The sequence below is a fragment of the Perissodus microlepis genome, chromosome 3 (genome assembly GCF_051167445.1).
Source record: "Perissodus microlepis isolate ML-2025 ecotype Zambia chromosome 3, ASM5116744v1, whole genome shotgun sequence".
Lineage (NCBI taxonomy): Eukaryota > Metazoa > Chordata > Actinopteri > Cichliformes > Cichlidae > Perissodus > Perissodus microlepis.
Window position 1 is genome coordinate 2,190,204 of NC_140463.1, and position 27,994 is coordinate 2,218,197.

Here is a 27,994-nt window from a genome sequence, read left to right on the forward strand (position 1 = left end):
TTCTCTCTCTCTCCACTGTAAGTGGATGTAGCTCGACCATGATTCTCTCTCTCTCCACTGTAAGTGGATGTAGCTCGACCATGATTCTCTCTCTCTCCACTGTAAAGGATGTAGCTCGACCATGATTCTCTCTCTCTCCACTGTAAGTGGATGTAGCTCGACCATGATTCTCTCTCTCTCCACTGTAAGTGGATGTAGCTCGACCATGATTCTCTCTCTCCACTGTAAGTGGATGTAGCTCGACCATGATTCTCTCTCTCCACTGTAAGTGGATGTAGCTCGACCATGATTCTCTCTCTCTCCACTGTAAGTGGATGTAGCTCGACCATGATTCTCTCTCTCCACTGTAAGTGGATGTAGCTCGACCATGATTCTCTCTCTCTCCACTGTAAGTGGATGTAACTCGACGTTGACGCTCTCCCTCCTGGTCTCTGGTCCTCCCTCGTTCACCCTGACATCATCTGCTTGGTTTTCCTTTGGACAGATGAAGCTCTGAGACAAAGGTAAACAGATCATTGATCGCTCGATTGATTGTTCTGATATTTGAGCTTCTGATGGTCAGACAGTCTTAGACTCTGTGTGTGAAGACAGGTTGTGTTTTGTCCTCTCTGATTTTCGATCCGTTGGAGCTCTATCCCTGTTAAAAGGGAGTTTTTCCTTCCCACCTTCGATTGCCCCTATAATATTGTAGGCTCTTTGACTGCTGCTGTAAACCCGAGCTGTATACATAAAGTTAAATTTTGCCTGAATATAGGGAGCACGGGACCTGAGTGATTTAAGTAAATCTGTTAATGAGCTTGATCTTCTTTAAAACCAGCCAATCAGAGAGCTGCAGATCAAGTCTTGACCTCTCAGGTGTGTGTGTGTTTCCATGGTTACTATGATTGGATTAAAGTGTCAGCGGATGCCCTCTGTGGTTTAACCTGAGCATGTGTGGTCATAGTTACATACTCTGCTCTATCTCTCCTGATGCCATGACTGAGGCAACACATTTGCACACACCATCATCGTGTTATTGCATAACATGCATGTCTCTGGACAGCCTCTGGTGGCAGCCAGACAAACCAGTGAAAGCCTCCACCTGCTCTCCAGTTGCTGTACCTGAGGGTCCAAACTTTAGGATTTATGGTCTCTGAGGAGAACCAGTCACAAATGAGCTACAGCTGAGGGTCCTGTTTCAGAAAGCCGGTTCACTGAGGCTCAAGTCCTGAAGGGGGTCATAGTTCATAGTGGTCCTACACAAGCGGTCCTAGTCCGTTAGGAGGTTGAAGGTTTCCAGTGCCTGGTGGTTTGAGTGTTCAGCTTCAAGTCATCACAGTCTCTAATGTGGACTCAGACCTACCTTCAGATTAATTATCCCCAGAGGGAAGACCAGCATCTCTGTGACATCACCTGGAGACTCATCACAAACCCCACAGAGTCACAGCTGCAGGAGTTCAGATGAAATGTGGTCATTTCAGAGGTTTTGACAGTCAGCTTTCAAACGCTGATACAAGCGAGCATCCTACGTGTGGTTAACTGCATCTCATTTATAGTTACTGTGGAAATGACACTTAAGTCATGTGATGTCAAACGGAAGGTCTTCTTCTGAGGGTTTATTGAAGTATTCTCACTTTAAAACAGAGCGTGCACTGCTCCTCTGTGAAGGGGCCAGCAGGTCCCTGTGACCTACCTTATCACCTTGGAGCTTCTACATTGTCATCATTTTTTAACGAAGCACTGCGTAGACCTCTAAATTCTTAATCTGTTATTCACTTTAATACCTAACACAAGATTAAGGAGCAGATGTTAAAGGTAAGATGTTACATCATTCAGGTGGGAGGCTGGTCGATGGATTTAAAACCTCTGCTGTAGTATAAACTTACAAATCATGTGATTCTGGCTACCCACAGTCCACAGTGACGCAGTGGTTAGCACTGTTGCCTCACAGCAAGTCCTGAGTTTGATTCCACTTTGAATTTGACTACATGTTCTTCTGCTGTCCATGCAACTGTGACATGTGACTGCATTACGTCCAGAGGAAGCCAAACCCTGTAAAAGCATCAGTGTACATATGCAATGTTGGTCTATAAAATCTATTTAAAACAATAGCGTGCTCTTCTGTTTTGACTGGTATGTTTAGTGTAAATGTGTTTTCAGTGTTACAAACAAGTGATTCATACAGATTTCTGATGCTTGTCTCCTCTCGGAGTTGTATGTCCAGCATTATTAAGTCTTATTACAGACTGCCAGAGCCGGTCCAGTGTTCCACAACCAGTGGATTCAGCGTTCCTCCTGAATCCGAGGTTCGACTACAAATCTCTTTTCCAGAACACTGGCATACACTTTCCCAGGAAAGCTGTTGAGTGTGATCCCTCTGTAGTTGGAGCACACCCTCTAGACCCCCTGCTTAAACAGGGCAACCACCATCTGGTCTGCCAATGTAGAGGCAATGCAACACTGCAGAAACGTAACCCAGCAGCACAATAGAGTTCCTTATTGGAGAGTTATTGAGCGTTATTACCCCCACCCAGTGACTCTAAGAAGGCTGGATGGGGTGCTGGAGAACTCTGTAGGGTCATTTGGCTCATACACACAAACAAAAATTAGGACCCATTCCACGACCACAAGGTGCAGGGAACCAACCATCTCATCCACCGGGGAAAACTCTGCCGTGGCGATATATGTAGTACCACTCTGTCCGTGCCCTCACATCGAGGGCAACTCCAGAGGGGAACAGAGTCCAGGTCATCTATAGGAAACTGGTTGAGAACCAGAGCTATGCACTGAGGTCATCACATCTTAACCTCATGCACCAGCTCAGGTGCCTTTCCCACCAAAAAGGCGACATTCATGTGCCACAAGCCAGTTTTGGAAGCTGAAAATCGGAGCGCCAGTACATCAGACTGTCTGGGGTGGCTGTAGCTCAGGTGGTAGAGCGAAAGGTTGGTGGTTCGATCCCTGGTCTCCCCAGTCTGCATGCCAAATATCCTTGGGCAAGATACTAACCCCAAATTGCTCTCCGATGCATCCATCGGAGTATGAATGTGTGTGAATGTTACTTAGAAAGCACTGTGCTTGTGCAAATGGGTGTGAATGGGTGAATGCACAAGTTGTGCACAGCGCTTTGAGTGCTCAGAAAGAGTAGAAAAGCGCTGTTTAAGAACCAGTCCATTTACCATCTAAGCACCCAACCCTACAGCCCCTCGTGTGGGTGGTAAGCCCTGTCATTAAAATGAATTGACATTGCAGGTTAAGTAATTCATTACGTGGAGGTTTCAGGTTCCTTGTTAACAGACAGTAGTTTGACAAACCTGAATCAGTTTTTTTGTGTTTCATCTTTGTTCAGACGAGTTTGTGTTCTTGTTGACTTTCTAAAAATCCGTCTGAATCTCTGGCAGGTTGTCAGGATGCAGCTTCGATGGTTGCTAGGGGCGTGTCTGTGGTTGCTATGCATCGAAGAGGTTCGGACAACAACCTTCAAGATCGCCTTGGTCGGTCCGTGGTCATGTGACCCGTTGTTTTCCCGGGCGATGCCGACAGCAGCGGTCACGCTGGCGTTGTCCAGGTTACGGACTGACATCAGTATGAGCAGAGGGTACTGGTATGATGTCAAAGTGCTGGACGAGGACTGCTCTGCCTCCAAAGGTCTGTTATCCAATCAGCCAACAGGACCTTAAAATAAAGTTCAGTAAAATATTTAGAAAGAGATTACCTTTAGTTACAGTTACGGTTAGTTACACTAGAACAAAGTGGTACAGGGTTAACCAATCACACAATGATGAGTTAGCAGCCAATTATTAGACCCCCTGTTAAAAGGGGGTTTTTCTTTCCCACTGTCGCCAAAGCGCTTGCTCATAGGGGGTCATGTGATTGTTGGGTTGTTCTCTGTATCTGTTATTGTACGATATACTGTACAATATAAAGCGCCTTGAGGCGACTGTTGTTGTGATTTGGCGCTGTATAAATAAAATTGAACTGAATGAACAATCAGAAGACATTTAATAAAACTTTTAATTTGAAAAGTCTGCTTGTTAGTCACATATTAGACCACTCCACCTCCAAAGGATCATTAGACAGTTAATCAGTCTTATCAACACACGCTTATTTGAAGTGTGTTTATCAGCTTACAGACTGAAGTAAGTGAAATATTTTTTATTTTCCTTATTTTTATTTGTGTGATATTTGTTTGACCTTTGACCTTTTTATTTTAGCTCTGACCAACTTTGGGGACTTTGAAGGTTATGGCTATGCCTACATTGGACCCTTTAATCCCGCCCTCTGTCATTCTGCCTCCCTAATGACTGAGCATTGGGAGGCTGGACTCGCCTCTCCCGGTTGTCTAGATGCTGACTGGCCAAACCTGCCGCCACTGACTCCTCCCACCAGAGTCCTGTTCACCGTGCTCAGATTTTTCGGCTGGGCGCATGTCAGCATCATCACAGGTGAGGGTTTGACATCACAGTCAGAGTGGTGGGGTGGTTCTCACCGTAATCTCTTCATTCAAACTCGTGTTACTTTAATTTAGTCTGAGCCGGTTATTTGATCTGAGCTTCACCATTTTAGACTGTTACACTCACATATTAGGCCCCATTTGTTTGATTTTGGTGGTTTGACTTTTACTGCCCATCGGACTATAACTGCAGTGGTTCATTGGGACATCACAGAAGTGGTGGTGTTTTCTGTGAGGGCTTTAACTTAACCATTGTTACTTATGAGCTTCTGAATGGAGATAGAAGTGAGAGCTAGACCCAGTTTAAGAGTATCGACATTGTACGGTTTTTACTAAACTAACTACCTTTAATTTAGTAAACTCCCACCGTAAGGGTGTGTTTTAACTGATGAAACTGTGTCGTACTCAGGCTCGGACATCTGATTGCTGCCTTTTATAAGCTTTATTGCACAAGCACAAGCTAACACCAGTACAGTAACCGTGCCTTTACAGAAGCCAGGTAATCAACTGAAAGACACAAAATAAAACAACCATACAACATTAACAAAGCAACACTATTAATGACAGTACAGTTTGGTAATAGTCATATTTATAGCTTTAACATGTTACTTAGTTAACACAGAAACTCACCAGCTCGGCTTCATCAGTCATAACAGCAATATCAATGAAAAGAAGATCCGGCAGGTAGGATCTATGAGCGGCCGTTAACACGTACCATCCCAGACTTACATAAATCACTCCGTCTTAAATAAATTTGTCATTTAAAGCAAATATGAGTCTGGCGGATAATAAATCACAACAAACAAATCGGCATGTTAGTAATATGGGAAAAAACCACACACCCCCCACTTGGGCTACGTGTCAGACTAAGTAGGCCACAATAACCAGTAACAGTAAACACTAATATAGAAAACAAAAAAGCCTTATAACAGTGTTTTAAACAGGTTGAACCTGGTCCCCACACCCAAGAGTCCCCAATCCGCAAGTATTTCTTGGGTACTCAGGGGGATGAACCACGCTCCTCTTGCTCCTCTACTGGCAGTAACACCACCAACCTCCTTACGTCCCTGTGGAGAATGATGGAATGACATGGTTCCCTGTCCTTCCTTGCCTGAGACCAGTTGATGGGACGACTACAACAAATCCTCACTTTGACATCCCGAACAACACCTAGGTGATCTGGATCTGCCTCCTCCACGCGACCCAGCTTGAAACGACCCCTAAGTGCGTTCTGATCTGCCACCCAGACAAGGTCCCCAACAGAGACATTTCTCGCCGGGGCATGCCATTTTTGCCGAACAAACAGGTGTGGCCCGGCCAACTGACTCCAGCGTCTCCAAAACTTGTCCACTTCCACCTGGACTGCACATAGACGACTGAATGGGTAGGCAGGGAACTCAAAACCCATGTTGTCGCCTCTGGGCCCTGCCCGACCCAACAACAAAGAGTTTGGTGTCAAAACATCTACAATTTCTTCCTGAACTTGAGCTCTGGCCCCAATAGGCCTCTCATTGGTGAGGTTGGCCGCCAAATAGAGGAGGGTTTGGAATTCCAGAGCAGTCAATTTTCCCTCCTCACCAACGTTACTCAACGCCCATTTCAGCACGCGAACAGCTGCCTCTGCTGCTCCATTCCGGTGTGGGGAGTCCGCTGGACTAAACTCCCACATCCAGTCAGACCCAACTACGGCTGCCTTTCTTTGGATCTCTTCTTTGTCGATACTCGCAAGGAAGTCGTAGAGCTCCTTCAGTGCAGGTTTAGCTCCCACGAAATTGGTCCCCTGGTCAGACCAGAGTTTCTTGGGGTGACCCCTCAGAGCAGTAAACCGCTGGTATGCCTTCAGGAAGCCCTCAGTTGACAGATCTTCAACTATGTCTGCATGAACTGCTCTTGAGGCCATACAGCTAAAAACCACGCCCCAGACTTTCTTCTTCACTCGTCGCCTTACTGAGTCTCTGACAAAATATGGACCAAACAAGTCCAAAGTAGTGTACTCGAAAGGAGCTGCTGGCGTAGTGCGCACGGGGGGAAGATCACTCATCACCTGAGTGCATAGCTTGGCCCTGCACTTTCTGCAACTTATGCATGAATCAACCACCTTCCGTACGATCCTGGGACCCTGAACTACCCAGCCCCTCTTCCTCATCCGAAGAAGGGTGGCAGAAACACCTTCGTGGTTGTGACACGATGGGCGTCCTCAGCGAGGAGAGAGCTTAACCGACACTTGTAGGGGATCAAAGGGACCCCGGACCTCTCCTCCTCAACGGATTGAATCCGGCCATAGCACATCAAGAGCCCCGTTGTTTTATCCTTGCGCACAACCAGGCGGTTGAGCGTCGTCGTAGGGAAAGTCACACTTGCTTGAGCGGCGAGGCATAAGTCCTGAAACGCCTCTACCCGCTCCTGAGCCGTGGGCACCGCCTCCCACTTTAATCCTACAACAGTTCGACCCCTGCCAGATAACCAAAAGCGCAAGGCTCTGTGGACATAAGCTATGACCCCACAGAGCTTGGCTAGAGAATTGAACCGTGAAAGATCTACTTGATTTACCAAGGCTGAACCCCAGTACTCCTTGATCCTGCAGACATTAGAAGCAACAGAAGGAGACCCCTTAGTCTCAAAAGACGTAACCTTGTTACTGAATGGTAAAAGCTCTGGACTTACTCGGCTGCCGACCACGGCTTTGACGCTATCAAAACCATCTGGAGTGGCCTGCACCCTTACCCGCGACCTTGTTAAGATGGCAGAAAAAGCCTTTCTTTGGAGTCGACTGACGACTTCTCTACTCCCAGAAGCCACCTCTGCAGCTGACTTTATGGGCCATTCCTCTACTGGCTTGCTTAGGAACATGGGACCGGTCTGCCATGAAGAGTCCTCACCAAGCTGCTCAGGAGAACATCCTCTTGTGACCAGGTCAGCCACGTTGAACTGGCCAGGAAGCCACCACCAGTCGGTCACAGGCCCGGCCTTCTGTATCTCTCCCACTCGATTGGCATAGAAGGTCTGGAACCCGTAACTCTCCCGCTGGATGGCACCTAACACAGTCTGACTGTCCAGAAAATGGTACCAACGATCTATTTCCAACCGACTGTACTTCAGAAAGTGACCTTTCAAGCGAGTGGCAAAAACAGCTCCACAAATCTCTGCTTTGACAGCATCTCCCTTTTGTTCGATTGGAGTCAATTTGGCCTTGGACTCCACGAGCCGAGTCTTGACCCCTCCAGACGTTTCCCAGCGCAGGTAGAGGACCGCTCCGTATGAGTCACAACTCCCATCAGAGAATGTGATCCCCCAGGGTTTACCCACCCAGCCGGATGGTGTAATACTCCTGGGAAAGGTGATGGTACTCAGCCGCGCGTACTCCTCAAAGATCTTGATTGCTCTCCCACGTAGTTCACTAGACAGCGGCTTATCCCACGTATCCTTAGTCAGTATCCCGGCCTCCTGAAAGGCTCTCCTGACAAGAATAACACCTTTCTGCTTCAGGGGTGTCGCCAGACCAAGGGGGTCATAGAGCCCTGCTACCTGACTTAGAAGCATACGGCGGGTGAGGGGATTCGGCGTCTTCTCTCCTACGTTCTCCTCAGCGAGGTCTACTTGAGTACGCACCTTTTTCTTTCTTGCGGAGAAGTTAATAGCCACCATGAGGAAAAGCTTGTCTTCTTCCAAGAGATAACCCACACCCAAAGCCTTGTTGTCCTCAGTCCGCAGCTGGTTGGGCAACATGATGGTTTCTGGTTCGGCAGGAACAGCACCTTGCCTCCCACTAAAGCCAGACCGCACCCAAGGCTTGAGGTAAAACCCCCCATGCTTGAGAATGGTTCCAACCCCCTCAAGGATCTCGTTCAGTCTCTTAGGGTCGTTGTGGGACACAAGGATGTCATCCACGTAAGTATCCTCTTCAATGACATGTCTTTCTTCCACTCTGTTGACAAATTGTGGCAGAAGGGCAGTCTCTCGCATGGCAACCTGAGCGATACAACCTGCAGGCTTGTCACCCATGTTCACACGCACCACAGCATAATCCTTGACGTCCTCCTCCAGGGAATGCCTCCACAAGAAGCGGTGAACATGCACCTCTTGATCCTCCAGCCATACAGAGTTATACATTTTGGAGACATCCCCTATTGCCGCATGCTCTCCCTCCCGGAAATGGAGCAGCACTGCCCTAATGGGATTCAGAACATCTGGGCCTTTCATCAAGATGCTGTTCAAACTAACACCTCTGTACACCTGGCTGCTGTCCCAAACGAGCCTCACCGGCGTGGTGTTGGAGTGTGGGTTGGGCGCCATCAAATGGTTTATCCACCACACCGCTCCTTTCCACCCGTCCAACACCGTCTGGGAAAGCTGGATAGCGGCCCCCCTAGCTAGCATGTCACACACCTGCTTAGCATAAGCTGCCTTCCATAGTGGATCTTTCTCGAGGCGCTTTTCTGACTTCAGGAAAGTCGCCTCCACAGCTTTGCGGTTGTTAGGCAGGGTTGCAGGGTCTTCTTTCCAGGGATATTTAGCATTCCAATGGGGCTTGTCACTATGATTGTCACTCAGCTTGAAGGTTAGACCTCCTCTGATGATCTCTAACTCTCTTTCATCAGCAAGTGACATTTCTTTCCCTCCAGGGGCGCACTTCCCGCAGCGGCACCCGCCACACATGGGATCACAGGCGGCACCAATACTGTCCCACTGCAGCCATTTGATGATCTCAGTGTTGGATGTAGCCGTGGTACCGACCCCTACGCTGTCCTTCGGTTTTGGGCAGCAGTTACGGAGGGCCACAACTCTCTGAGACTCCACCCTCATGGAGCACACAAAATGGGTCGATGAGAGTCGTGCAGTCACCTCCACATCTTCAAACAGATCTGGGTGTGCGCCACTGATGGTTTTCCCTAATGGACCATCCCACAGAACCAAGTCACCGCACCTCATCATTCTCTGGGGGGCTAGACGACCCTCCCGGGTGCTGATGAGTAGCTCAATCTTTTCCGGGCGGATCAGTTCCCCCGGTTCGACGGAGCCTGGGAAGAACTTCTCCAGGCGCCCCGAGTCCACGACGTGACCCACATTGGCAATCTCTTCTAATCCATAGCAAACCATCTCATGGAGTCGCCATGTCCCCTTCTTTGTGGCTACCTTTATGCTCACCGGGTATCTCTTTGTCTCTACTTTTGCCTCCATGCCACCAACACCATGAACAACTAAGGTGATTGGTTCACCAGGCAGACCAAGCCTCTCCGCTGCCTGGTGGGTGATGTAATTCGTGTCAGAGGCTAAATCGATGAGTGCTCCAATCCAGTCTCCCCTTTTGGTGGTGACGTCCAACAACATCATGAGGACCGGGAGCTCCTTCAGACAACTCTCATCTTCCGAGCCTCTGCCAGCCCACGACTTTGAAGTCACTTTGTTTGTGCAAGCCCTTCGAACAGCCTCCAGCTGCTCCGGGGACAGACCTAGGCCAGCAAACACAGCCTCTTGCTCTTCCGTCGGGCCTCGGGGTTCCCTCCTTTTATCCCCTTTGGTCCCCTGCCTAGCTGCATCTTTCCTAGCTGGGGTTTTAAGGCACAGGAAGAAATGGTGATCCGATGAGGCATCACCCCTTCTGCATCCCTCATTACGACACAGAAAGTTTTTACTACATGGGTCATCACTCCCATGGGAGTCCAGACACCTGGGACATACTTTTGTCCTTTTCACATAAGCTCTCCGCTCTGACGGGTTGGCCTTTTTAAACATCTTACAGCGGTATAAACGCCCTGTGTGACCCTCTTTGCCACATAAACAGCAAGGATTCTGTGACAGCTCACCTCTCGTCTCGCTCACCGTAGCCTTGGTGAACGAACGTCTCTCCATCCTCCGATCTGGTCTCTCTTTTGGTTTCTCGCGGGGGCTTGGATCAGCTGCCCTGGCAGTATTAGACTGTCTGATGGATTGCAACTGCTCCAGTTGCACCAGAACTGTCTTCTGATCTTTCAGGAACTGCCATAGCTTATCAAACCGGTTCTGTGGACTGACAACATTGACAGGATCACATCGGTACAAAAGCCACCTTTCTTTCATACCGTCCGGCAGCTTACTCTCAAGTGACCGGATCACCAACTGATTTTTTATGGCATCTTCACAACCTAGGTCTATTAGGTCCAACAGCGCCCTCTCTACAGCTTGGATCAACTGTAAAACCTCTCTGGGTTTATTGTTGCGCACGCCCGGTAACTCCTGTAGTTCAAGTACAATGTCATCTGCTATCTGTGATACGTCACCATAACAGTCCTCTAAAACCCGGAAAACCTCGCTCGCAGTACGGCAGTGAGATAGCCTAAGTTCACATTTTACTGGATCAGCTATACTGTCCATCAGGTGGAAGAGCCTGCACTCTGGGGAACCTGTGGGTTCCGCTAACGATTGGAGGGTCCCCCAGCTACTCTTCCAGCGCCAGTAGCTTCTCCTGTCCCCAAAGAACTTTGGTAGGCTCAGGGGTGCGAGTGCAATCCTCGTTCCGAGTGATCCTTGAGAGACGGTAGACGTGCTCTGTCCTGCCCCAGCGCCATTGGGTCTCACACCATGCATTCCTCGAAGCTGCTGTGGCGTGCCTGGGAGGCCAGGGTTGAACACAGGACTCCCCAGTCCCTGGGATAGTGGTCCCTGTGGTGGCGCTTGAAGGGCCGCAATGGAAGGACTTGCAACTCGTGCTCCATCGGGGCCACCTTCATCAATAACCTGGTTACTACTGCCCACTGCGGCACTTTGGCGTGCAGCAGGGTGCACGTCGGCATCTAGCGCACCACCGGCACGCGCTGGGCCATCACCTCCACCAGTCGCAGCGGGCCCACTGGGCTTGCTAGTGCTGGTCGTCACCCCACCGTCAGCGCCACCTTCATCACTACCATCACCCTCACTGCTAGTCCTGCTTCTAAGGTCGCCACACCCAGATCTCCTTCTTCCATCTAGGGTGGTAGCCAGCACCACCATAGCCACTCTCCTCCTTTCCTTGAGCTCTTTGAGACAAGCTCGCATAACGTTCACTTCTTTCTCTGGAACATAACGATCCCACTTATGCACAAACTCACTCAGAGCTTCCTCTCTGCCTTCCACAGCAGGGAGCATTGAATCAAACTGCTCCTGTTTTACTTGACCCGTTTTGAGCGCCTCCACCTGGCCAATCGCATCTTTCAGGTCAACTCTTAGACTGTCAAACTGACCTGATGCACAACGAGACCATGACGCTTCCTTTAGCTTCATTTCTGTGGTCTGGTATTTTGAGCGGCAGTCCTGCAGCTTCTTCTCCACTTCAGCTATTTCTGCTGCAAACCCACTTGCATCTTCTTCTTCCATAGCAGCGATGTAATCAAAACTGCTATCACAAACCTCACTATAACTGTCTTTGAGTGTCCTACGTTCAGACATGAGGTCATGTTCAGTCAGAAGGTCAATGTTAAAGACAATGGAATTGGCTTTCCTAGTAAAAACTGCTTGCGCAGAGGACCGCTTTTTCTTTAATTCTTTTCGGCATGCCATACTGACTTTTCCTTCTTGTATCACCAGCGTTATTCCTTTGCCCTCAACAAAGATGGCGGCAGCCCACTTCCGGTCACTTAGCGGCTAGTAACTGAATTAAAAGTCAGTTTTCGGCGGCTGGCTTATCCTACGCCAGCGCACTAATAGTCCCAGCAAGGAAATCCACACACAGTCTCTCACGTACGAGGGCTTGACGGTGTTTTGAGAACGAAGTCGCGTCGATCGGCCGTGACGATCGGCCGGGGTCCGCCTAATTGCTGGATTCTCCGTAGTTGACACAGACCCTCCTCCGCTTCTCCGTCGCGGGGATGGCTAAGTGTTGATTACTGTACGGTTTTTACTAAACTAACTACCTTTAATTTAGTAAACTCCCACCGTAAGGGTGTGTTTTAACTGATGAAACTGTGTCGTACTCAGGCTCGGACATCTGATTGCTGCCTTTTATAAGCTTTATTGCACAAGCACAAGCTAACACCAGTACAGTAACCGTGCCTTTACAGAAGCCAGGTAATCAACTGAAAGACACAAAATAAAACAACCATACAACATTAACAAAGCAACACTATTAATGACAGTACAGTTTGGTAATAGTCATATTTATAGCTTTAACATGTTACTTAGTTAACACAGAAACTCACCAGCTCGGCTTCATCAGTCATAACAGCAATATCAATGAAAAGAAGATCCGGCAGGTAGGATCTATGAGCGGCCGTTAACACGTACCATCCCAGACTTACATAAATCACTCCGTCTTAAATAAATTTGTCATTTAAAGCAAATATGAGTCTGGCGGATAATAAATCACAACAAACAAATCGGCATGTTAGTAATATGGGAAAAAACCACACAGACATGTTCACCAGGACTCTTTCACCAAGGAAACTTCTTGCTGACATGAAATCCTCTCTACCAAAGTAAAGTACAGAGATAGACAGAGACAGCTGGAGGTTCAACAGATCCACTGACCTTCTGATCCTCCAAGTCTGATTTCACCATTCTGAAGGGAAAAGGAGACATCATTGACCGAGCCCTTCTCTTTATGGACCCATCCAGGAGGACCTCAATTGTCCTGGTTGTCTGATTCCAACATATTAAGGACAGCTTCTTAAAAGCTCAGATGATCTCCACAATCTTTGGTTCTTCATCATTTCAAACACTGTTCCTCACAGCGTTCCTCACAGCGTTCCTCACACTGTTCCTCACACTGTTCCTCACACTGTTCCTTTTGTGAACCTGCACAAGGTCTGGCTGACAGCTTTTACCCAACATTTGCGTAAACACAGGATATGCATCTCCCCGGCAGTTTGTTTACATTGTGATCGTCTTTGTTGTCTTAATTGTTTATCAGTGTTTCCTTTCTCCATCTCTTCTCCTCTGTTGTGTAGCTGCCACCGACCTTTGGGAGAGCACCGGACAGGAAGTGGCCTCTGCGCTCCGGGCTATGGGTTTGCCGATTGGGCCGGTGGTTACCATGGAACCAGGCAGCAAAGGCGGGGCTCGGGAGGCGCTGAACGAAATCAGAGAAGCCGACAAGGTCAAAGGTCAGGTCTAAGAGATGATCATTAAGCTGCCATCCCTGAACTGAACACATCAGATCAGAGAACTTTTTATTTCACCTTAAGTGGTCATCATGTGCATGAGCTCTGTCCTGATTGGTGGAGAGGATCAGAGGGAGCTACTGCTGACCGCCCTGGAGATGGGGATGGTTTCTAATGGTTACGTGTTCATTCCCTATGACGCCCTGCTGTACGCGATGCCCTATCAGGTAACGACCAACAAGTTCTCACGGAGGTTTTATTCCATTTTCTCCGATCGTCAAAAAGAAAACTGAGTCAAGCAAACTTTTCTTATTTACCACCCGTACACCACCCCACTGCCTTTACATATTAATCATGACATGTTTAACAAAAGGCCGAGTTCTGATTGGTTCCCTCCCTCTCTGTTTTATCCAATCAGCACACAGTCTTCAACCAGCTGACCAATAACACGCAGCTACGTCACGCCTATAGTGCCGTGCTGACTGTTACCATGGCATCCGACCAGAGTTTCTATGAAGCTTTCCGCAAGGCTCAAATGAGCCGAGAGATTCACTCGGGTGTCTCCGCCACAGAGGTAAACAAACAAACAACAACAAACACGGGCTTTAATGTGCTGATGGATTCAGAGGTAAACAAGTAAATAACGTGTAAACACTGTGTGCATCCCCAGTAAATGAGAGAATCTAATGTGACAAAGTGTTGTCCTGGATTTTGTCTGCAGGTGTCTCCTTTGTTTGGGACTATTTTCAACATGGTCTACTTCGTTGCAAAGGCAGTGGAAGAGCGCCGTCAGGCGGGGCGTGGACACTGGGTGACGGGCAATCAGCTCATGAAATCAGATGGAGGCTTTGATTTTCAGGGTTTCAATCAGGTCACACAGATTTCAGCACTCGCTAGCTGAGTAACTGATGGAGTTGCTGCTTTCAGTATCAAAGCTGAGATAAAAGACTTTCTCCTCGTTTCCTTCAACAAACTGCTCCAGATCAGATAGACTCGTGACACTCAGAGGCAGAGAGGCAAAAACTACAACAAGGCGCACTTTACGGTTTTTAAAACTATGACCTAAAACTCAAGTTTTGTTTTCCAAATGTTTTGTGGCAGTGAAGAGTTACTCATGACTGACCCTTCTAGTGTCAGATGACTCTGATCTGGGAACAGTTCGTTCTGATTAAGTTAGACAGACTAATTGAGTCTCTGTGTCCACAAACACAAAAGAGTTTTAATAATTGTTTTTCACCACTTAATACAACATAATCACGTCTATCCTGTTGTTAAGAGTTTGCATAGAGTTCTCTAAGGAGCTTGGAAAGATTTTCAGTGCACACTGAAGAATAGAAACCTCAACACTGAACACATGGACCAGAACCTTTCTCTCTGAAGTTCTCCACAGGCCTGGTAAAGAACTAATCATTTGACCCTGATGACCCAGGGTGAGAGTTGAAACCTGCAGGACACCGGACCTCGAGGCCTGGAGTTTGAGACTGCTGAATTAGAGGACCAATAATGGGTCAACAACCCTCTTAAGGGACACTCCCACAGACGCTTTTCTTTCCAAGCTCCTTAGACCATGATGACCTGGATGACTAAGAAACTTCACAGACATTTAGAATAAAGTTAATAAATTAATAATTTCTGAACCACAGAATTTGATTTGATCTCTTGTTTTGCATCATCATCATTTTCATCATGTCCTCACCTTAAACTCAATGGTACAATCAGCTCCTGTCTTCTTCCCTATCAGGTGTTGTATGGAGGTACTCAGGGGCGTGGCCTGCAGGCCAGCTATCTAGTGTTGGACAGCGATGGCGACCGCCTCGTCCCAACACACTCACTCTCTCCGACGCACACCGACGGGACGACCAGAGGTCTGAGACCGCTGAGCCGTTCGTTTGTCTTCCCGGGAGGAAAACCCCCCTCAGCCAGCTTCTGTTGGTTTAATCCAGATGAGGCCTGCAGTGGAGGTGTGTTTACTGACCCACAGAGAGGGTGGGAGCTTTGTGCTTCAGTTCAAATGAGGTCTTAATTACACCTGTAGTTTCTGTATGTGTCGTGATTTCGTGTTCATGTTGACAAAAGGTTGCTGTCTGGCATGGCTATAAATGTGGAAGTTAACCTCTCCACTCCCTGCAGGTATGGGCGCTGTAACTGTGCTCTTCCTCTTCCTGTTGTTCTGCACTCTGCTTGGAGGCCTTTTCTTTTGGAACAGGTTAACACACAGGCTTAATCTCACACACTCCTCTCTAACGTACCTGGTGCTTATTCTGTTTTCAGTCTGGTTCTCAGTCATCCCAGTCATGGTAGTCTAAGAAGCTTGGAAAGAAAAGCGTCTCGACTTCTTTAAGTTTCGTGAAGACGTTTCACCCGCAAAGCTTCTTGAGCTCTAACACCAAGTGGTGGAATGACCGAGGTTTTAAGCCCTAGTGGGAGTTGTCCCTGGAGAGGGTCGTTGACCAATTATTCATCATGTGACTCATCACATGAGCCGAGGTATTAGTGATGTGTCGGTTGTGAACGAAACGGCTCTTAGAGCCGACTCTTTGAAGTGAACGACGCGAGCCGGCTCCTTATCGCGAGCCGTGGGATTTTTTTTCTTTCTCTCACCCTCTCTCTCGCACTTTTTTTCCACGTCACTCCGCATGCAAGCCTTGTGCTTTGCTGGGCAGAGGGGGGAGGGGCGGTAGTTACACTCAGTAGCACAGGAACAGAGCGGAAGGGAGAGAGAGAGAGAGAGAGCCAGGGACAACAGCGTCACATTAGAAAGGTATAGTAATCATCCACAACTATTTTCAGTTGCAGATGATAAAGGATTCAGAAAGTTTATTCATGCAGGTCCATATGACAGAGAATGTGCATCTTCTTTTTGTTTTCACATTTTAATTTATATTTAATTGTGTTGTGGTTTGCAGTGTTTTGTGTTGTTTCACTTTAAATTTGTAAAAGGAAAAAGCTGAAAATTTAAATAGTTAAAATTTGAAATGTGAATAGTTGGTTTTTCTATTATATCATTTATTTATTACATTTTATGTGAATAAATAAAAGTATATTTACGGTGGCCCCTACAGACAAAGCACGTACAAAACACAACAGAAGTGCTCCAGGATGCTGGGCGCAGTGTTGAGCTTTTGTTACCTCGTGGCTACACAAGCCAGCAAGTAAGTGTGTGGTAATAACAGGTAAATGAACATTTTTTTAAAATTATTTGAATATATATGAGTGCTTGTGTATAAATACACAAACAATACACATATGCTTTCAATTGTGTAATTTAAGTGATCTAGTAGCTCTGCTTTGGAAGTTCAGTTAAAGCTAGAAATGTGTTTTGGAGTTTGTACGTATTTTGTCTCTAGGGGCCACCACATATATTTATATATAAACATATATAAATAAAAACTTTTTTTTACATTAGTAATTCCTTTTGTGCATAATTTTATATTATTGTTAATAATAAATTAATTAAAGCAACAACCCGAAGAGCCGGTTGGGAGCCGAAAGAGCCAGTTCTCTAAAAAGAGCCGGAAATCCCATCACTACGAGGTATGAGACAGAGTGTGGGTCATTTTTAGCAGAGGTAGCCAACCTTTACATGGAGGAAGTAGAAAGTATGACTCTTGGCAGCACCTTGCCACTGGTACAGACACGTGTATGCCACCTAACAGTTTGCTGTTTCTGGACTGTGCCGTGCACATTGAGGAGAATCGAAATCTCAACATTAAAGTTTACTGTAATAGAGAGAAGATGGATGGTTTGAAAGAGGAGTGAAAGAAGCCATCTATGTCCACTGTGAGCAACCATCTTTGAACAGAGGGCGGGGCTTATCACACCAACTGTCGGCCATCTGTAATCCAGTCTCTGATGCTTCCCAGGCGCCTTAAGGTCTCACAGTGGGTTCACCCAAAACCTCTGCTTATAATGACTCACACCCACCTTGGCTCATGTAATGAGGCCATGATCAAGAGTGGGCCAATGACCCTTTTAAGAGGCCACTCCCACCAGGGCTTGAATACCTGGGACTCTCCACTATATAGTCTTAGAATTAAGGAAGGTTTCTCAGACAGAGCCTCTTTAAGAAACTTGAAGAAGTCCAGTAGTTTTTCTTTCCAAGCTTCTTAGATTTCTGCTGCTTAGTTAAACAAACAAACAAACAAACAAACAAACAAGCAAAAAAGACATAACCACCCTGGACTCACTGACGACATAGTTCCACCCCCCAGTCCAAGGACTTCCCTCCATACACAATCTACCATCACCACTGTGTAACACTTAATTTATGTGCAATGACCCACACTGTAAATATATAACACTATTTATGTTTTCATGATATGTGTATATTTTGTATTGTTTGAATTGGGACTGGTCATATGTATATAGTGCTGCAGAACTGTGCATCTTTCTTTTCTCACGTGTCTCTGGACAGGAGTACTAAGGGAGCAGTGACAGCAACCAAAATGATCCTTACTCTGGACGACATTGTCTTCATCGATACTCAAGTCAGCAGGAAGGTCAGAGAATGTTTAGCTTGTTTACTTTTTACGGGTTTTACTGGTGGTAACTACTGTTCAATCTGGTACCATTGCTGGTACTGGTGCGTCTGTAGTTCTGTAGAAAACTGGGAGCAGCGGGAGTACTAACAGCGAGGCATGTTTGACTAATGAGCTAATCGATGAGCTGATCAATGGGCTGATCAATAAGTTGATCAGTGAGCTGATCAGTGAGCTACCTTTGGTCAGATTGTTGGTGTTTCCATAGAAACTCAACGATGAGTCCATCATGAAGAGTCTTTTGGAAATGAAAACTCCATTGCGATCGCTCGCTCGAAGTTATATCCTCACAACACCTGAGAGCTCCAACATCGGGATACTGGAGGTATTACCTGCACCTGTGTGAGCCTACCTGTCCTGTCACATTCCCTGATTGGCTGTGCTGTTTTCAGGGTGACTGGGTTTGGCTGAAGAAGTTTAGTACTGGAAAAACACCAACAGAAGCCAATCAAAACACCCAGAATATGTTCAGCCAGGTATGATGAGAAGAAAATCTACAATAGAAACACAACGGACACAGATTCTATTTGTTTCTGTGTCCGGTTTTCTGTTCTGTTGCGTGGCGTTACCATCTGTACGTGAAACAGATTAACAGTATTGCAGTATTAAGAGTATTTTCTGCCTGGTGTTCAGTTGAGGGAGATGCGACACGAGAACCTAAACCTGTGCCTGGGTCTGTTTGTGGACTCGGGGATCTTCGCCCTGGTGGTCGAACACTGCCCCCGAGGAAGTCTGGCAGACCTGCTGGCTGACGGCGACGTGAGGCTGGACTGGATGTTTAAATCCTCACTGCTCATGGACCTCATCAAGGTACTGCTGAACCCCCTGTCCCTGGTGTTCACTTATATTTGCGATACAACAACTGGTGCTGTGAGCATTACTCACACTAGTACTCTGCTCCTTATTATTAATAGTGCCATGATAAAACACTGCTGTCCTAATAAAGGATCTATGAACTAGTCTGACAAAGTTCAGGTTTCACGACTCGACTTCTAAGTCAATTAATTATGCAGCTCTATTCGACTTTATCTATGATCTCTTTAAAGACTGTTTCATTTCTGATCAGACCGATCAGGTTACTGATATTAAGTGTTTGTTTCAGGGCATGAAGTACCTTCATCTGCGAGGTTTGACTCATGGCCGTCTGAAGTCAACAAACTGTTTAGTTGATGGTCGCTTTGTTCTGAAAATAACAGATTATGGACTTCCTATGATCCTGAAATCCCAGGGGATCAGCATTCCTGAGGATCCACACGGTAGAAACATGAGCATGTTCAGATGTTTGAAGTTTTTCTCAGACGCTGTATCTCTGCTTACACGTGTGTTTATGTCAGAGGGCATATTAAGACTCTCCATCCTAACCCTAACATTAACCCTAATCATGAGCAAAACACAACACAAACCTGTTTAAATAAAAACTGCAGCTGTCTAAATGCATCTGTGTGTTTCTCTTCCCGTCTCTCAGACATGCTGTGGACAGCTCCGGAGCTTTTGAGGAATCCGGTCTCAGGAGGTTTGTTTGCTGGAGATGTCTTCAGCTTCTCCATCATCATACAGGAAGTGATCTCACGCACACTGCCATATGCCATGATGGACATGCCGGCTCATGGTGAGGGAGGATGTCTGATCAGCTGTGTCTCTCATATTTCAGTTGTCTCTTATCACGTGTCTGTCTCCCAGAGATCGTGGAGCGTCTGAAGCAGCCTCCTCCTCTCTGCAGGCCGATCGTTTCGGTCGATGAAGCTCCTACCGAGTGTCTCACGCTGATGAATGAATGTTGGAATGAAGACCCGAGTAAGAGGCCGAGCTTTGATGACATTTTCAAACAGGTGAGCCGAGTCTCACTGCTGCCACCTGCTGCCTTCTACAGGCTCGGGGTTATTTTCTGATTTCATCTCGACTCCTTTGACAATCTGTTTGCAGTTTCGAGGTATCAGTAGAGGCAGGAGGGCCAACATCATCGACTCCATGCTGCGGATGTTGGAGCAGTACAGCTCAAACCTGGAGGATCTGATCCGAGAACGAACGGATGAACTGGAGATTGAGAGAACCAAGACAGATAAACTGGTGGGGCAGCTCCTGCCAAAGTAAGACTAAAACAGTAAACAGTATAGTAAAGCAGTAATGTGAACTGGAGGTGGGGTCAGAGTCTCTGATGAGTGGGTGGATAAGAGTCCTTGAGAATAGAACTGTGTCGTTGGGCCTCGTTAATGAAGTTCGCTGCAGACAGGAATGAAGGATTCTCATGATGCAGACTTTGGTCCTGATGGAACGCCGACTCCCGAGAGAGGAGTGGCCAAGCTGGGAGGGTTTAGCCTGCCTCGGGGTTGTGGAGTTGCACAGGTGCTAATGAGAGGGCATGCTGCAGCCATTCACTCCTCAGGTTATGAATGATGAGCTGCATTGTGCATTTGGAGGAATGCCCCAACATTATCTTTGGTGCGTTTAACTTGTTCCTGTATCACAGGAAGTTCGTCCTCTGTTGTGCTCTTTTGATTTGAGCTTGTTTAGTTCTCTGAGGACCTGTGAGATGATAGCTGCTGGGAGGCTGAAAGGTAACCCTGTCTTAACTGGAATCAGACAGGATCATTGATATGGTTGGTGCCAAGGTTTTCAACTAACTCCACTGGGGGCAGATTCTGACACCAGGTCACCAGATAGTGACTCTTTCAACTGTAGTTGGATTCATCCCCATTCAGCCAAAACATAGCAGGTTGAGCATGGTAATCACGTTCCTGTCTCCTGGACTGTTAGCACTGGTTACCTTCCAGGCTGTTTCGCTGTCAGGCAGCAAGTCTATGATCCCCCTGCAAGAGGAGTACATTTAGCCAGGAGGATTTGTTCTTTGGCAGACCAGGAGGATGATGGCGTTAAAAGTGGAGCTAAACTGGAATCCATTATTGGTTGCTGCAGAGTCCTGGGTTTGAAGGATGAACTGGAGAGCCATGTTTAAACTTCTGGCCTCTATTTTGGCTGTTTGCTGCATGGTTACACTAAGCAATGAAATTCTTACTTTGTGAGTTCCCATTTGTTCCAGGTCTGTGGCTCAAGCTCTGAAGAAAGGGAAACCAGTCGAACCTGAACATTATTCGGACTGCACCCTTTACTTCAGCGACATCGTTGGATTTACAACTATTTCTGCTCTGAGCGAGCCCATCGAGGTACAAACAGTTTGAACTTATTTTTGTGCATTTCATTTTTCAGTGTTTCACTAAACCCGTGTGTGTGTGTGTGTGTGTGTGTAGGTGGTCGACCTGCTGAATGACCTCTACACCATGTTTGATGCCATCATTGGTCTCCATGATGTGTACAAGGTAACACACTTCCATTTAAAATGCGTGTTTGACCTAAACAGTAAAGATTTCTCTTAATTTCTGGATTATCTGAACAAAGACACATGAAGTCAAAGGAGCTTGCAAAGAAAAGCGTCTGGACTTCTTTAAGTTTACTTGAAGACGTTTCACCTCTCATCCGAGAAGCTTCTTCAGTTCTAAGGTCAAATGGTGGAGAGTCCCAGATATAAACCTAGTGGGAGTATCCCCCCACAGAGGGACAAAAGGACCCCCCCTTTTACGACACCAACTCTCTGCCATCTATAATCCAGTTTTGAGATCCCTTCCCAGACGCCTTAACGCCCACTCACATCCTGGGCCATCTGACCTCAGGAATTCGCATGATAAGGTGGGGCCAGGTTTCACAATGAACACACCCGAAACTCTGGCTGATTGGGACCCACACCCAGTTTCACACCTTGGCTCAGGCGATTAGAAGATCATCAGGGGGTCCTTTTGTCCCTCTGTGGGGGGAAACTCCCACTAGGTTTATATCTGGGACTCTCCACCATTTGACCTTAGAACTGAAGAAGCTTCTCGGATGAGAGGTGAAACGTCTTCAAGTAAACTTAAAGAAGTCCAGACGCTTTTCTTTGCAAGCTCCTTTGACTACGATGACCTGGATGACTGAGAACCTTCACAGACAAAGACACATGAAATTTGGTTCTGGTTTTGTTATAGGTGGAAACTATTGGAGATGCCTACATGGTGGCTTCAGGTGTTCCCAACAGGAATGGGAATCGACACGCAGCTGAAGTGGCCAACATGTCTCTGGACATCTTGCACTCGATAGGAAACTTTAAGATCAAACACATGCCCGAGATTAAAGTCAAAATCCGCATCGGACTGCACTCAGGTACACCTGTCGACCGTTATCTGCTCATTCAGTACCAGGACGTCAGGAGAGGGTTCATTTATCAGTGTAACTACTATACTATCAACTTTCCTCATCTGAAGAATCCAGAGTATGTTCAATGTGTCTCAGGTGTAAGTCACTCTTAGTGTGGACACGTGTGGATGAGATTAGTGAAGCTCGACTTCTGTGTCCAACTGCTGAAAGATTTAGAAATGTCGGGAGTAGTGAGTAGAAATGTCTGTTGACAGAACTGTTTTGGGAGATCTCAGGGCTGGCTCAAGGTCCTGCTTCATCAGCAGTTGGTGCTCAGACCACAAGGATGGGAATAATATTTGAACCAGTCAGACTGGATTACAGTACCAGTTTTGGACAAAACAGTTTAATGGTTTTTCTTTTTAGATTCTTGCTGAAGGCATCAACTAATAATGAACACATGTTGAATTATGTAGTACAGAGCCCCGCAGGGGACATGGGAGAAAAAAAAAATTAAGACGGACTTTTGCGAGATCTCGCAAAACTAACTCGGGATCTCGCAAAAGTTTTGCGAGATCTCGCAAAACAAACTCGGGATCTCGCAAAAACTTTTGCGAGCTCTCGCAAAACAAACTCGGGATCTCGCAAAAACTTTTGCGAGCTCTCGCAAAACAAACTCGGGATCTCGCAAAACTTTTGCGAGATCTCGCAAAAGTTTTAGCCGCATTCTTCCCGTTAGCTCGAAGCTAACGGGAGGTCTCGACCTCCTGTTACCTACTACAGCCGGGAGGAACACCGCTTTCCCTGCACATCGTGCCTCGACCTCCCGGTCGGCTTCGAGCCGGCGTCCGAAGAATGCGGCTAAAAGTTTTGCGAGATCTCGCAAAACTTTTGCGAGATCCCGAGTTTGTTTTGCGAGAGCTCGCAAAAGTTTTGCGAGATCCCGAGTTAGTTTTGCGAGATCTCGCAAAAGTCCGTCTTAATTTTTTTTTCTCCTATGTCCCCTCCGGGGCTCCGTAATGTAGTAAATCAAAAAGGGTGAAATAACTCAAAACATGTTGTTTGTTTTATATTTTAGATTCTTCGTAATATCCAGACTTTGCTTTGATTACTGTGTAACCTGGACGTGTGTCCCTCTATCCTAATGAAGGGATCCACCCTACTGGCCCCAAGTGTAATATTTACAATGTTCGGGTCTCGGGCCTCCCAGTGTAGAATCACCACAAGGCTACTCCGAGGCGCACTCACTGACCCACTAGGTTCTGAAAGGAGATTGGCAGTAGCAGACTAAATGGAAGCAAACAAGGCCTCCAGCCCACACAACACTACTGATTCCGGGTCTTTTTAGAGAACCGGCTCTTTCACTAAAAAGAGGAAAACCATGACTGACCTTCAGTTGTTAAAGTAATGATGGACTGTTGTTTCTCTTTACTTACCTGATTGGTTCTTGCCATAATATGAATTGTAACAGTTGTCAAATATGTCTGTCAGCTGTGTACCAACCTGATTTCTGCACAACACAACTGATGGTCCCAACCCCATTAAGAATGCAAGAACCAATGAACCCTGACAGGCTCACCTGAGGTGAAACCATTTCAGGTGACTACATCATGAAGCTCACTGAGAGCAGGATAAGGGTTTGCAGCGCTGTCAACAAAGCAAAGGGCGGCTACTTACAGGAATCTAAAATATAAAACATATTTAGTGTTGTTTTGCTGTACTCTCAATCATCCAGGTGAGTAAATCCAAAAGAGTTGATTCAGTTCATCTGAACGTTTTCAGTGAGAGAAACGTTTCATCATCATCATCCAGGTGACTTCTTCAGTCTCAGCTGACTGCAGGTTTCCGACCTTATAAACAGGACATTTGCACAATGACTGAAACCAGCCCACTGAAGGAACAACGGGCTGGGAGGTCAGTTCCTTCATCATTAATATTCACATTGTCATGTGGGCTGCTCCTGCTGGGAGCGGTGGAGGAGCTGCTCCAACCGGAGGCGGCAGATGAGGAGCGCAAGGGTCCACACCGACTGGAGGAAGAGGAGCTGCTCCAGGAAGGGCTGTTCCAGCCGGGAGTGGTGGAGGAGCCTCATAAGCCAGAGGTGGACGAGGGGCGAGAGGGGCTGTGCCTGCTGGAGGCAGAGGCGCCGCACGGGGAGCCACGCCAGCCGGGTGGCTCCCCAGCCTCAGTCGGGCGATGGGGGTATTTGGCAGGGCGTGGCCTGCGGTGCTGTGCAGGGAAGGTGGACACACCTGCACGGCATCAGCAATCTTGCCCCGCCAACTTAAAAATGGGACTGGTTCCTGACTGGGGTCTGTTGGTGATGTGCATTGAGGAATAAACATGTACAGAACACAACTGGGTCATGGCCCATTGTTCATTCATGCTGGTTTCAGTTACTGTGCAGATGTACTGTTTATAAGGTTGGAGAAAGCTGAGACTGAAGAAGTGACAAAGCATTTCTCCCACTGAAAACACTACGTCCTACATCCAGTTGAACATAATCAACTTTCTGGGCATATTTAAAGTTGTTAATCAATTTTTTCTTTGCTACATAATTCCATATGTCGTGCTTCATACATATGATGTCTTGAGTTTGTATCTACAGTGTCAAAAGTAGTAAAAATAAAGAAAAACCATTAAATGAGAAGGCGTGTCCAAACCTTTGACTGGTAGTGTATTTTTGTTCCCAGCTAGTTTGAATGTAACCCTACATCTCTGATTAAAGTATGGTAATAATGGTTCCTGAGGTTGTCAGTGGTGTTAGTGCCAGGTAAAGGTCTGGCCCTTCCTGTCTTCAGGTCCTGTGGTAGCAGGTGTGGTTGGACTCAAGATGCCCAGGTACTGTCTCTTTGGAGACACGGTGACCACGGCCTCACTCATGGAGTCCTCTGGGCTACGTAAGTAAAATCTTTGATCAATGGTTGGATCACTGAGAGACCACCCTGATGTCTCTCCTGTCTGTATTTAACTTATGTCAGAATCACTAGTTTCCTCCTGAGTTGCGGTGTGACGATGTGTTTGTGGTCTGCAGCTTACAGGATCCACATCAGTCTGAGTACGGTCAAAGTCCTGACCAGTCTGAAAGTGGGATACCACATAGACACCCGGAAGGCACAGGTATGCTAATCTAAACAGACCTGAAGCAAATCCAAATATAATTACATGATGCAATAGCTGTGAATGGTGTTAGAAAACAAGCACACAAAATGGTGATAAAGGCAGCACGGTGGCTCGGGTATTAGCACTGTTGCTTCACATAAAGAAGGTCTTGAGTTCGATCCCACCACCTGGCCAGGGCCTTTCTGTGTGGAGTACTGGGTACTGTGGCTTCCCACAGTCCAAAGACACGCAATTAGTGAGGTTATGTTAATTGGAGAATCTAAATTGCTCATAGGTGTGACCATGAAGCTTAGCCTTGAATCAGGCTGGCGACCTGTCCAGGGTGTACCCTGCCCCCACCCCTGCGACCCTGATGAGGATAAAAGAGAATGGATGGTTTACAAAACCTTATCTCAAAAGTCAGGTTATTACCCTCAGGTTTACTGTAGTCCAGTCTGACAGGTTCAGAGTCTGGTCCAGATCCAAAGTGACCCTGTCCACAGTTACTCAGCCTGATGCGAGTCCATGGTGGGACTCGTTGATGTTTGGATGCTTGTGTTGCAGGTTAAGGGCACAGAGGACACGTACTGGCTGATGGGTCGAGAAGATTTTAATAAACCTCTTCCTGTTCCTCCAGACCTCGCCGGAGGGTAAAAACACACAGTGGTCATTATCGATTACCAATAAAGTAATCATTAAACTGAAACTCTCTACACCTGTCTCTCTGTCAGGGCCAGCAACCATGGAATCAGCCTGGATGAGATTCCAGTCGACAGACGACAAAAGTTTCTGGACCGACAGAACAAGATGAAGAAGTGACAACAGACACACACACAGTGTCATCAGCTGATGAGACCCTCTCAAAGACATCTGAACCCTGGAGATCTTCAGGCTCCCGAAGGCTGTAAAGTCTGAGTGCACAAATCAATCATCGCCATGGGTGCCAATTTCTACTTCCTGATTTAACTGGAAGTCCTCTTTGATTGGTCACTGACATCGCTTCTGTTTCTGTTTGACCACTGTCTGATGTTTGTACAGTTGTATAGAAACTAACTGTTAGCATGGTGACTGTGATGTGTTAGTAACCTTGAAATAGAATCAGGGTTGTGTTGTCCAATGAATGCTGGGTAAAGACTGTTAAAGAGTGGATGCATGACAGATGTCTCTGGCTCTGCTCTGTTACCTTGTTGTGATGATCAATAATCAGTTCTGCGCACTGACTCTGGCTGTATGCTGTCGCTGTTCCTGATGCTTCTTTAAAATGTAAATGTTCCATTAAACTCTGAGGTAGACTGAGTGCTTAAATATGGATTTTCCTGGATGCTCCTGAAGGCACCGTCTTCCTCAATAAGTCAATCAAACATGTGCAGTTCAGGTCTATTTTCTTCACTACCAGCTGAGTTTCACATAATAATCTGTAAAAATAACACACAAACACCCATTGTTGTATAAGTAAAAATTATTTTTTAAAAACAAATGAAAAAAATACTAAAAAGAGTGAAAAAACAAAACAAAAATGGAAACAATTTAGTTTAACTATTGTCTGTATTAGACAAAGGTTGGCTGCTGAGATGCTGTCTGCAGACAGGTGAGGGCTGAAACGAGCCACTGACTCCTCCTTTTATAACCTCCCTCTCAGTCTGCATGTGTTTGTTTATTCCCTTTCCAATTTTCATTCGTTCTCATGTTTTGTGCATTTTGAATTAATTTCCTTGTGCTTCCTCTTCTTAAATCCTATTTTTAAGCTTTTCACCTTCTAAATTCAAAAATGGATATTCTCTGGATTATTCCAGTTTTACGTTAATTTAATTAAAGTTGATTTAAAAGTATTAATATTTTTTTTGATATAACCCCTAACCCTCTCTTCTCCTCAGTGTGATTGCTAAACATAACCAGCTGTACTGCAGTTAACCTGGGTTTCGATAATCGATTTTAGCTTGAATAAAGTGATATTGATTCATTAAATCCTGAATCAGTTTTTAAATATAAATGTATTTTGCCAGAAATGCCAGAATCTCAGGTTAAAGCTCACAAAACTACACTGCTCAAAAAAATAAAGGGAACACAAAAATAAGAGATCCCAGATCTGAATGAATGAAATATTCTTATTAAATACTTAGTTAGATCAAGCATGGAGGTCTGGATTTGGAGTCACACTCAAAATGAAAGTGGAAAAACACAGGCCGATCCAACTTTGATGTAATGTCCTTAAAACAAGTCCAAATGAGGCTCAGCAGTGCCTGTATGACCTCCCTACAACACCTGGGCATTGCTCCTGATGAGGTGGCAGATGTTCTCCTGAGGGATCTCCTCCCAGACCTGGACTAAAGCATCTGCCAACTCCTGGACAGTCTGTGGTGCAACATGATGTCCCAGATGTGCTCAACTGGATTCAGGTCTGGGGAACGAGTGGGCCAGTCCATAACATCAATACCTTCGTCTTGCAGGAACTGCTGACACGCTCCAGCCACATGAGGTCTAGCATTAATTGTGTCCCAATTCAGGGGCCTCATCCTTCAGAGGCATTTGAAGGCCGATCACGTCACAGCCAGGCGATGAAGGCTGCTCCAAATGCGGCCTTCATTTCCCCTGATTCGAAGTATGGGTCAGGTGTATACTTTGTGGCCTATTCCAGAATTCATAGCGCTGCCTAGCCAATTCAGTTTCTAACGATGGCAGCAGCTACAGAGACTGTAGAAATTGTTAATGTT

At 46.5% G+C, this 27,994-nt stretch overlaps 1 protein-coding gene across 1 annotated transcript; it reads left to right on the top strand.

Moving 5' to 3' along the window:
• Nucleotides 1-289: 289 nt before the first annotated feature.
• On the top strand, nucleotides 290-27,403 carry LOC146389402 (retinal guanylyl cyclase 2-like). The gene is made up of 24 exons (XM_084910250.1): nucleotides 290-503; nucleotides 3,381-3,627; nucleotides 4,194-4,424; nucleotides 13,330-13,485; nucleotides 13,567-13,709; nucleotides 13,901-14,056; nucleotides 14,204-14,353; nucleotides 15,224-15,443; nucleotides 15,613-15,688; nucleotides 17,897-17,981; nucleotides 18,229-18,345; nucleotides 18,413-18,496; nucleotides 18,654-18,830; nucleotides 19,123-19,276; nucleotides 19,486-19,629; nucleotides 19,701-19,849; nucleotides 19,944-20,107; nucleotides 21,058-21,181; nucleotides 21,266-21,334; nucleotides 22,034-22,208; nucleotides 24,983-25,081; nucleotides 25,216-25,301; nucleotides 25,848-25,933; nucleotides 26,015-27,403. Exons 2-24 carry the CDS (start codon nucleotides 3,390-3,392, stop codon nucleotides 26,100-26,102), a joined length of 3,171 nt encoding a protein of 1,056 aa, XP_084766376.1. The 5' UTR covers nucleotides 290-503; nucleotides 3,381-3,389; the 3' UTR covers nucleotides 26,103-27,403.
• Nucleotides 27,404-27,994: the final 591 nt, after the last annotated feature.